Raw genomic sequence first — 12,413 nt, forward strand, 5'->3', positions numbered from 1 at the left:
CTTGGAGCTCACTGACCTTCTGGATGAGCTGAGTATCCACATGTGGGTACACACACACACACACACACGGACACACACACACAGATACACACATACACATGGATACACACACACGGATACACACACATGGATATACACACACACAGGGATACAAGCACACAGATACACACATACACACACACATGGATATGCACACACACGGAACACACACACATACACATAGATACACACACGGATACACACACACATGGATATACACATACACAGGGATACACACAGATACACACATACACATGGATACACACACATGGATACACACACACATGGATATACACATACACAGGGATACACACAGATACACACACATATACACAGATACATGGATACACACATACACACAGATACACACACATGGATACACACACATGGATATACACACAAATGGATATACACACAGATACACACACACACAATACACACACACAGATACACACACATGGATGTACACATACACACGGATACACACATACACATGGATACACACATACACACAGATACACACACATGGATACACACACACAGACACATATGGATACACACACATCTGGATACATATGTCCACACGGATACATGCATGTACACATGGGTATACACACATGTACACACATATATACATGGATACAGAGACATACACATCAACATGGATACACACATACATACAGATGATACATATACTCAGATACACACATACATGGATATACACAGGCACATGGCCACATACATGTACACATGGTACATACACATAAATACATACACACAGATACCCACATATACATGGATATATACATACACACAGATATATACACATGGAGATATACATACACAGATACACACATATACACATAGATACATACATACACACTTACACTGATACACACATACACACAGATATATACATACACACATCCCCCAGAAAACACTCTGGCTTTTCATTCCAGGGTATTTTGAAGCACTCTCATGGTGCCCCCAAGCCTGGCCTTGCCCGCCACGCGCCCATCACTCACCTCTCTGCGTCAAAGTATGAGTCTATATATGAGTGGGGGGCACCAGCCACGGCAAAGTTGCTGCTCCCAGTGTCGACGAGAATCTGCAGCTTTTATTTTAAAGAGAAAAAATAGAAACTATCAGGTTACTTGAATAAGGCAGCACTCTTGAAAAATTCTTTTAAAAATAAAGTACCAGGAACAATTTATTACTTGGAAAAAATGTGTATCGATTAGAAATTTTTTTTTCCAAAAAGCTGTGATAAAATTGAAGCCTGAACACAGTCCATTAAGAAGCCTGCAGCATGAAGGGGTAAACACTTTGCTCAGATGCACACCAAGCCTTAAAGGAAGATCAATTCACAGAGATAACTGGGTTCCCCCACTCAGCCTTTGGTCCTTGCTAACAGGGCAGAGCCCTTCCTTACCCGGGCTGTGGGCCAGCTGTGCCCCCTGGCTGGGCTCCCTCATCCTGCCTCCCCAGCCTCATTTGGAAATGGGGATCCATCAGGGCTTGCCCTCCCCAGCATGTCTTCTAGCCGCCTCCTGGCGGTTGGTATCCCCTCATCTCTGTTGCATACCACCAGGGAACACCTATCACAGGTATTATTTTTTAGTTTTAACGAGTTATAATTTACATGCCATAAAATGCAAGATCTTAGATTTTTCCGCCGTGAGTGCTGACATGGTGTGTACCTGTGCCAAGATACAGACACTTCTACTATTCCCGAAAGGTCCCCTTATACCCCTTTCCAGCCAATTCCTCTTGTTCCTCAGAGACAACCACTTCTGACTTCTATTACTGTGGACTGGTCTTGCTGGTTCCTGGATATTGTTTGAATGTAGTCTTGTGGGGTTTTCCTGGAGGGGGGCTGTGGAAATAGTGTAGAATAATGAATTGCTCTGGAGCATCTGCCAGGGGCTGTGGATACCACCAGGGTGATGCCTATGCTTTCTCAAACCAGAATCTGTCTTGTGACTTAGAGAACTCCCTCACCGCGGCTGCAGATCATGCCTGGCACCTCTGCAGGATGGCTGGCAGGCAGACAGATCTGGGGCCTAAGGCCTGAAGTGAATCTAAAAGAATGGCCACTGCATATTTGGTTAAGTACCACTTAATGCATCTCAATAAGTTCTCTATCCTTCATGTCCATTTACTAACCCACAGTCACTGGAAAAGTTGCCGTATCTCGCTGTTCCCCTACAGAGATGTCTGTGTTGATTTCGGAGAGCATGCGATTTTTTAAAAATCTGCTTTTCCATTCAAATACTTGATGCCTAATGGCCCCAAGCTCCTTTTAAACCACAACGTGGATTGGATTTGATCTGAATTTCATCTGAATGTAAACATGCAAAGGGGAGCCAAGGAAATCTGCTGTACTTGGGTTTTACTGGAGAGGAATTGCTGATGCTGAGGAATTCGCACATGTATTGACCAGTCGGTAACAGATAAAATTAGGTGGAGCAGATCCATCCGTATAACTGACTGGCCCAGATATGCATGCACGGTGGAGTTCTCTCTCTCTTACTGCTCCCAAACACTCTGATTTCAGTGGCTCACCAGAATGTGATTCTCCAAGCAGGCAGGCACACCAGGATCTCTGTGTGCTTTTTTAAAACTCCCCTCAACTTCAGCTTTTTTAAGAAACAAGTTTATCCCATTTATGTCCGAGCTGATCCTTGAACAATATAGTTGAAAATCCATTTATACCTTTTTACCTTTTGACTCCCCATAAACTTACTAATAACCTAACATCCTACTGTTGATGTTATGGTAGTAAATGATAAAATAGACTAATAACTACATGTATTTTATGCATTTGTGACAAAATGTTTTCCTAATGTTTCCAATATTTCTAGGCTATGTGAGAAGTTCATTTGCAGGCTTTTTAGGTTGTCACAAACCTCCAAAAATTTTTCCAATATATTTATTGAAAAAAATCTGTAAGTGGACCTGTGCAGCTCAACTCCATGTTGTTCAAGAATCAACATTATACACATTTTTCTTAATGCTATCACCTCCTGTGTCACATTCTGTCTTAGTCCTGTCGTCCAGGACTCTTATGGAGGCCTCCTCATGTAGGCATGATTGATAGAAGTGCTGGCCATTGGTGACTGACTCAGCCTCCAATCCCTCCGGAGGGGAGGCTCAAAGTTCCACCTTAATCACAGGGCTGGATCCCTATCCTGAGCACATTTCCCAAAACTGGCTCATTATCATAATCCAGGTGTAGTTGAAAGGGGCTTTTTATGAACCATAAAAGACACCTTTATGACTCTTGGGAGCTGGGCCAGGAAACCAGGATGGAGACCAGAGAAGTGTATGTTGCTTATGATGCACAGTATCACACATGGTCAGCGTGAAAACAGCAGAGCCCAGGACCTTGCCCATCACTGGAGTGAAGTTTCAGAACACAACTTGTCCCAGCAGCAGGTGCCCGGTCCAAGCCGACCCGAGCTCACGGACGGAACCACAGGGCTCTGAGTCCTCGTCACAGTCTCTACCTCCCAGATTTAAATGGTTGCTGGGAGCAAGATGAAGTTTCAAAGTGGCTTGGGTGAACGCAGCAGTGAGGTAAGGAAACAAGAATAAAATTGACAGCACAACACCGTTGTGGGCAAATCAGGGAATTCCAGGCTTTAAAAGAAGAGAGTGGGGCTGTTAGGCAAGATGCCTCAACCCCCTAAAAAACACACAGCACAACTGCACAACAGTGAGAAACACTTTTTCTCAGTTATTAAAAGTCATGGATGATAAAAGCTATAGATTCCTGAGCAAGGACACCTTTCCTCCCAGTGTTCATGGTCAGGAACCGTGCAATATTTACAAGTGTTTCCTGTGTCTCATTGGCCACCGCGTACCCACAGCCCAGCAGAGCGCCTGGGGAGCGGCCAGCCACTTGGAGCTGGGTTCTCACTGCTCCAGCAGGAGAGCATTCCACATCCGCACCAATGCTCCTGGACCAGGCGTGGTCCAAGTAGACGCAAAACTATTGTCCTTGGCCCAGTGGCCAGGAGACTTTCTGGGTAGACATTTCATTCTTTCCTTAGAGTGGAACTGCACCCACCGCCTCTAGAGCATACCAGAGCCACGGCCTTTACACACCCCTGCCCACAGTCCGCTGTGACACACAGCATCCCCCTCTGCAGAGGCAGGGGACACAAAAGTGGAGAAAGGTACACCAAAGCATAGACAGCATATTTTTACACAGATGACTCCTAAAGCCCAGGCATTCAGCAGAACCCTATCTTTCCCAGCTGGGTCAGCAGAAGCCAGCTTTCAAGAAAATCAAATTCAGAGCTATGGCTGCTCAGCAAGGCTTGTCACCTCCCCAGTTGTTTCTAGAACATATGATTTGAGGAGACAAATCGCCCCAGTAAATGAGGTAGCCGGAAAGCGAGGCAAGGGACGGATCTCCAGGGAACAGTAGACGCTCTGGGCTGGGCTTGAAGACAAGCTTGAAGAGCTGCAAACAAGTCAATGTTTTCTGTGTGAAGGTGTTGGGAGGGGAGTTCTCAGGCGGACCTCAGGGCCGTGGCCCTCCCCTTGCAAGCAGCCTCAGCCACAAAGGAAAAGTGAGTGCCACCTTCCCTATCAACTCCACCTGGTCCAGTCTGAACAGACTGAAACGCAAGGCTGGGGAGTAGGTTACTTCCAGACACCTCACCCCACTCGCAGGCCAGCACCACCATCAGTGGCTCTCTCTGCCCTGGGAATCTCCAAAAAATTTCCTGCCTCCTCGGGTTTATCTCCACATGTACAGGACAGCCTAATTGCGGAACACGTTGTGCAGCCCCATAAAGGGGGCTGAAAATAAACACACAGTCTCAAATTTGGGGACTGCTTTGCACGTTCAAAGCACAACTAGAAAGTGGCTCAGAGGCACATATGAGGTCTGACCCTCCCTCTGCAAGGAGGTCTGCAGAAACGCAGCCCTGGCCACCTTCCCCACTGCCTGAGCAGCCTCCTGTTTCTTGCAGACTAGAGTAACGAGTGACACAAATCCATTTCCTCAGGGAGCCATGGGCCTGTTCCTGGCTTTCCACTCCCTTGCTAGCCCCCGTGGTCCTGGGAAGCCCCTCCCTGCAGAGGCAGGTGCTCAGTGTGGGAGGCGAAGCAGCAGAGAGGGTGACATATTCTAGGCTCCTGCAGAGTTAACGTTCCAGAGGGAAGATCGAAGTGGCCACAGGCCTGTCCCCCAAAGCTGCCTGTGATCCAAGTCACAAGACCTGGGATGGCTGGGAACTGCGGCGGCTTAACAGGCAAACTTCCCATCCATCTCCTAAAAACAGCAAAACCCAAACACATACCCTCGAGCTGCAGCAGGTCATCCCCTCCACAGCCAAGCCCCAGGGGGTTAGCGCCCATCTCGTTCCTGTCTCCCGGTCTGCACACTGTGCTGAGCTGCAGCTTCAACCTCGCCTCTCCAGTGCCACCCAGGCTCACCAACCGCCTCTGCACTGTAAGCCCAGGGAGACTCGGTGCTCTCCACCACTCACCCCACCACTACTGACCAGCCTCTCCTCTCTGTTTGCCCCACCCCGGCCCTGATACTTCCTCTAGCTGCAGGAGTGAGCCCCTCCAGTGTCCAGGGCAGGAAGGGCCAGGGAGTGAATGCTCCTGGGAGCAGCCCTCACCCCCAAACACACAACAGCAGGTGGACTAAGCCCTCAGGGGGCTCCTCCGGGACACAACTCTGAGAGTGTGGGGAGGCCCCACGGCAGTGACCTGCCATGCAGGGCGCCCTGCATTGGCCCTTTCCTCCTTCTTGCCTCCTTTCCCTGTTCCCACCTGTGTCTCAGGGTAGGAGAAACTGGGGAAGGCTGCCTCACACAAAGCTCGCCTTATGCGGCCCAGAGACCAAATATCCTTTAACTCAGAGACCCTGAAAGAAACAAAGGGTGGTCAGGAAAGCTAAGAATCATCTGACTGCCTAGCAGCCAGCTGAACCTATACACAGACTGTGCTGTCTCCCCATCCCTCAATCTTCCTCCAATGCATTGGGCAATAACCCTTGTAAGCCATTTGCTAATTGCTGCAATAAGGTAAAATGTGGCATTAAAGGGAAGAACTCGGTTAGGCATCTAGTTAGTGATTAGCAGCCTGAGATTTCTCAGATATCACCATCTCTTTTTCAGCAGGTTAATAGATAGGAAAATTAGCAGATAATTTAAATAATGGCTCATTTAACACAACAATTCCTAATCGCATTAGCAGCCCATCTGCTGAGGTCTGCCTGCAAGCAGAACCTACAGCCGCAGAGCCCCTTCCAGCCCAGCTACCGCGGGGCTGTTTGCCTACAGTTATTACATGTGATTGTAGGCACTGATCTTGTTAATCAGGTTCTTTCAGCACTTCAATTCTAGAAATGAATCTCATTTACTTAAACACATCTTGTTGAAGAAAGCAAAAATAATTGTCACATGCCATTTCTCTACAATCTAAAATTAAGGCTGTTTTTATAAAGAAGGGGAAAAAATCATTTTCAAAGGGCTCCACTTAACACAAACAGATGTTACAGAACTTAGCTAGGAGGGGCTTGATTATGCGATGTATTCAGGCTCTGTGTTGTGCACGCGCTTTCACTACTGCAGCGCGGGCGCCTCCTGGAAAAACACGCGTCAGGACTGATTCCCTGGCTCCTTCTGGAGAAACCACAACTGCCAAGAGGATGGGGGAGGGACACGGGCTGGGGTGCCTGATTCCCGAACCTGGTGACAGTGGTCCATGGAATGCTTAGGGCTGCCCAGGTTAATCCGGGCCTCAGAGGCTGAGGTTGAGATTGCAGAATTTGGGGTGTAGGAGGGAGCATGTGGGGGCCCCTGTTTTAAGAACATAAAAGCTGTCCCCAAATCAAAACCCTCTGCATATGGGAACTTCTACTACTTCCTCCACTGAAAGCTGTCTGTGCGGGGCAGTGAGGCACTTACAGGAGGGAGGGGGTGCTGAGTTCTCCAATTTTTCAAACAACCCACCCCCACTAGGAAGAGTGGAAAGCCTAAGTGGGGGACGATGCCACCACGCACCCAGAGCACATGTCCTACTGTGCGCTGACAACGATATTCATTCACTAGATGCTGGTTTCTAGTTCATTTTCTACCTCTAGTCCCAGGATACATCATGTACTTTCTCAAAAGCGGAGAGGCATGAAAAAAATACTGGTTTTAGGGCTTGTTAGACCTGGATTTGAGCCCTGGCTTAGCCTATTGGCTGTGAAACCTTGGAACCCCCTCTCTGAGCCTTCCCTTGGTGTCCTCATCTATACAGCAGGGTGACAGTGTTGCTCTAAGGAGCACATGATATAAGTGTGATGCACCCAGAATAGTGCCTGGCATGTTGGTATGTTTTAATCCCCAAAGAGGGGTGTGGTGGGACTTTGTTTTTCCTCTTGTTTCAGGGCTTACTTCTCATACTGCTGTGCCAAACACGGCTGGCATCAAATTACCCAGCAGACTTGCTGAGTCTCTGCACTGCAGCTAGTCTGGGTGCACATCTCCCGGCTCCATGCACCATGGCTGGTCCTGCAGCAGATGATGTCGAGATGACGTAACCACGTGCAGAGGCATTTGGGAGTGACCGTGTATCCGCAGTGCTGCACAAGGTGGCAGGAATGGGTAGGGAACTCAGGCCCAGGGCCGTGCCTCCGGTTTTCACCCTGCTTGCCTTTCCTCCTGCCCCCGCCCCCACCCCCACCCCTGCCAGTGGCACCTGGGTGCTAAGTTCCTCTTCCCTTTTCCCCTGCCTCCACTTCCATGAGTCCGTATGGCCTATTCTACTTCTGGAATCTTCCATAAAGCTGTTCATGTGCCTCTTTACTCCCTTCCACCTCCTTGGATCACCCTAGTGGCTTCATGTCACCAGCTATGAGCACAATGCCTGGCACACATAAGTGCTCAATAAAAGTTTGTCAAATGAATGAATGGTGCCAAAAGGTCACTGAGGCCATCCTGTCCCCAGGGACTTAAGTCCAGTTATCTGAGCTCTCTGGATGGATCCTCTTAGGGTCTGATGCCCTCTCTGGGGTTTTGGGGTCACCCCAGCAGCAGTGACTCTCCTGGCCTTGGGATTCGGCTTCCACCCTCCTGATTTCTGTTGCACGGCACCTCCTTTCCCTTTGGGGATACTGTGGTGTGGAACTCACATCACAGCAATGGGCGGGTGACACAGGCAGAGCCTGGGAGCAGTGGGTGGGACACCACAGCAGGACCGCATGGCTGTCGCCTTCTCCCCAAGCCATGTCTCAGCACCCTCACCCCAGGGCAGCCTGCATCTTCCTACTATCTCTGCTTAGCAGCTGTGACACTACTCAGGGCCTCGCCAGATGAATGACCTGGACAACTCTCAAGTTTTAAGTCCTTCCCTCCTCTCTTCCCAACCCACTCTGGGGAATGCAGGAGAGCAGCAGCAGATGCATATTCCCACTGATGGGAATTACATATGCCCTACCCCATTCCCAGAAGGCAAAGCGTTTCCAGGCATCTGGGACTTTAAATACCCTCTGCCCCCTAGGTTAGAAACGGTGGGTGTAGGTCCATGTGTGCTACCCAGATCCCCGCTGGCTGCGGGAAGGAGGCCAGCTGGCTTCGTGGCCTGAGGTCACACCCTTCCTGGGTTGAGCCACTGTTAACGACTGGTCAGTAGAGGAGAATAAAGGCCTGGCCATCTCTGCCCAACTCAGGGCAATTCTGAAGGGCCTTCTAGATCCTGGGAGGCCCACCTTGGGCTCTGTCACCCTCTGCCCACTCCTGCCTCCTCCCCACCTCTCACAGGTGTGGATCCCAAGTGCACAGCAGGAGCATCCTGCAGCTCCGCACTGCTTGCAGCTGCTCCGGGCCTGCTGTCCCCTCTCCTCAGGTCAAAGGCTGAGCGGCACTCTCCAGCGCTTCCCACTGAAGTACCCAGCTGCCTACGCCAGGCTCTTAGATGGCAAGCCTCTAAGCGAAGGGCTGAGCCTGCCTCCCGCAGCCAGCCAGTGAGGTGTCCACCAGCTGTCAAAGGCTGGACGGAGGCCCCACGGCAGAGCAGTCAGACCTGCTGCCCGCTTTGCCACCCGCTGGCTGGACTGTCATTTTTGAGCTCAGTTTGCTCTTCTGCACAGTGGAGAGAATCACTTCAGCCTCAAAATCAGTGTTTAAGTTTACTTGTTGGTCCAAGAATTGAGACAAAGCAGGTGCATGGGCTGTGGGTCTCGCCAATATGCAGGGATGCCCCACAAGGTTGCACGATGCCCCTGGGCAGAGCTGGCCTAAGGGGTAGCCCCAAAAGCCTGGCCTGGGCACTGGCCTCCCAGGCTCCAAGGACAATTTTTAACTATAGCAGCAGCATTAGAGCACACCTGGAAAAGAGAGAAAACACCCCTCGGACGGACCCTGTGCCCTAACAGAGCTGTGCCTGCGGGTTTCCAGTTCTCTGTCTCATGCTGACAGGTGGCTCATTTCACTTAATGTTCTAAGTTTCCATCCATCCATCCTTGAGGTAGCTGAGACTGGGAGATGACAGCCTCATGCAAGTCCCAGCGGTGTGGCCCCGCCACTTCCCTGGACCAGGGACCTGCAGAGCCAGGACCCCAATCAGGAGCTGATTCACCCCAGGGCCCACAGCAGCCGGCATCCCGTTGGAGGGCACGTGCTGCTGGCCAAGAGGCGCACACAGTGGCACCATTATGACAGTCGGTGTGCTGGCTTTCTGTCTCTTGGACGGAAAGGCCAAGCATAGACTAGGAGAGGAACTGCTGTGAGTGGCCTCACATCTACCAAACTTCTGGAAGCAAGACTTAGAAGCCACAAAGTGCTTATCTGTTTGCTGCGGGGGATTCAGGGACAGGTGGGCTGGATGCTTCCAGCTGCCTGAACAGCCCCTCCCTCCCTGCAGGAGAACTCTGGAGGAACGCCCTTTCTATGGGGGTGTCACAGACCCAGGGACATCCCTGGCTGGAGTTCCCCTCTGCCGCCCAGTTTACACAGTCTACCTGCTGGCAGGATGCAATCCCCTTGACTGAAGAATGAAGGCGGATATTTCAACAGAGTCACAAGGCTGGACCTCATTCACTGATGCCAATAAAAATAATCATCTTTTTCCAGGGAAACGAAAATTCACGCAAAACTACTTTTAAGAAAGCACTTTAAAACAACAAAAGCGGGGCTGTCCCCATATTTTGGTCATCGTGGGGCCAGGGGGCCAAGTAGGGAAACTTCTGTTAACAGAGGGTAAGCTAGCCTTTTCCTTCCCAAAGACACAACTAAAACTGTTCCCCCAAACCCATTACACGATTCCAGGAACTTCAGGACACGTCATTTTAGTTAAAAATCAGCTCTTTCTACACATTCTCCAAAGGAGTTTAAACAGATTCTCTTCAAAGGGAAAATGTCTTAACTCGCCAGATATTTCAGGAGTTTCACTAAATGTTCCCCTGTTGCTCAAGAGTTGGTAACTGTGATTGAAAAGCCATTTCAGATTTGAACTTTCAGAAAAAAGAACAAGGATTGTTTCCACTCTGGTTCCTAACATTCAGATACTGTCCGTTTTTTAGTAAATGTAAAACCATAATAAGAAAGATAAAGTGTATATACTTGTGGTGGCAACAGGCAAGATTTTCAATTTACTACTATAAAGTGATTACTCCTCACTATTATTCTACTAAGATTCACTTTTCAAAAAATTGTGGTAAAATACACAACCTAAAATTCACTGTCAGAAGCCCTTTTAAGTGCACACCTCGGTGGCATGGGGTGAGTTCACGCGGCTGTGCAACCATCATCCCTCACCATCTCCAGGACTCTCTTCATCTTGCAAAACTGAAACTGGCCCCATAAGACAACCCCTCCCCACCCCCTCCTCCAGCCCCTGGCACCCACCACCTTTCTGTCCCCGTGAATGTGAGGGCTCTAGATGCCTCACACGAGTGGATCATAAAGTATTTGTCCTTTGTGACGAGCTTATTCCACTCAGCATAATGTCCAAGGTTCATTCATGTCATAGCCTGGCCAGAATCTCTCTCCTTTTGGAAGCTGAGCACAGCTCTACTGTATGTTACGACCACATTTTTTCTGACCCATTCATTCATCAGTGGACACTTGGGTTGCTTCCACCTTTTGGCTACTGTGAATAATACTTCTATGGACAACTGTGTACAAATATCTCTTTGAAGCCCTGTTTCAAGTCTTTGGGGAAGATTTGTTTTTCAATAACTATTTAGTGAGCAGGTACCACGTACCTGGATCATGGATACCAAGAAGATACGGTGCCCCTTCCACAATTCACCACCTATTGTTCACACAAAAGACCAGCCTTCTCTTTCACAATGGTTTCCAATCTCTGTTGAATTGATTATAGGACTGATGAGGAATGAAGCACAAGAAACTAGTGATGATTTATGTGAGGTTTACCCACTGAATTAATTAAAGTTTAATTTCTAGCCCTTTCCCCTGCCACTCCACAAACTTAAAAACAACTCCCTCTGTTTATTATGCTGTTCGTCAAAGTACTATATCAGCTTTTAATGCTGTGTAAAACACAAAGAATTAGGAAAGTAAATTTCCTGTTAGGGAAATGGGCAATCATACAATCCATCTTGAGCTGTGCATACAGATGAATAAATAATGCCTGCACCGTGTTTATAACTGACCCCCTAAATGGCCTTGCTAGGTGAGGCTCTCACAGAGTTTATTTTATGAAAACACCCCTATTTTGTATTAAGTGCTTTAAAAGCTGAAAATGTGATTTAAGTCTTAAGTGTCACAAAGGTACAAATACCTTTAGCACCATCAATGATTATGCATATGATAATGACTCGTAATCTAAGAACCTGCATATTCATGGCAGAGAGGATTGCTTGGACCTGGCCTGTCCAATGACATCTTAAAATCTAAAACGGTTTCTCTATTTTACATTATCTCTGTGCATGCTGATCTGATCCGCCTAAACTTGGACCATGTAGCACAGAAAGGCTGTTGTTTCGATTTGTTACCCTTTGCTAATTTCAGGCCAGCCATTTAAGAAACAGGCTATTTCTATGTGGTTTGTCAAAGGCTTTGATGTTTTTTTTCTTGTTAAACCCATGAGAGAGAAAAAAAGTGTTTTAATAGGCATATGGCGATCAAAGAGATCATTCTCTGCTAAAAACGATTTTTTAAAGCCCTTCCAAGTAAATTCCTCTCAGGAAAGACATTAAATCTCCATTGATCTACACATTTTTATGGTGTCCAGATATTTTGAAAGAATGCTAACCCAGGAGAGAAATGATGGCTACATCCCTCTTTTGCTTCTATGCCAGTGAAATACAGATGTTTTCCTAATTAGGGTACAGAGAAGTCATACAGAAATATTCCAGAACATTCTAGAGATGGGAGAAACTAGAGTCAGCAAAAAAA

General features: G+C 48.2%; 1 protein-coding gene across 3 annotated transcripts in view; it reads right to left on the reverse strand.

Moving 5' to 3' along the window:
- Positions 1–12,413, reverse strand: part of BACE2 (beta-secretase 2) — an 83,009-nt gene that overhangs the window by 49,972 nt on the left and 20,624 nt on the right. For all 3 annotated transcript variants that reach the window (XR_012129112.1, XR_012129111.1, XM_017660240.3), the window contains exon 2: positions 1,065–1,153. Coding sequence is in view for 1 of the 3 variants with exons in the window: in XM_017660240.3 (XP_017515729.3) it covers positions 1,065–1,153 (89 nt within the window). In the remaining 2 variants the exon portion in view is untranslated. The remainder of the gene's footprint in view (positions 1–1,064; positions 1,154–12,413) is intronic.

This window comes from Manis javanica, chromosome 3, assembly GCF_040802235.1.
Source record: "Manis javanica isolate MJ-LG chromosome 3, MJ_LKY, whole genome shotgun sequence".
Taxonomy (NCBI): domain Eukaryota; kingdom Metazoa; phylum Chordata; class Mammalia; order Pholidota; family Manidae; genus Manis; species Manis javanica.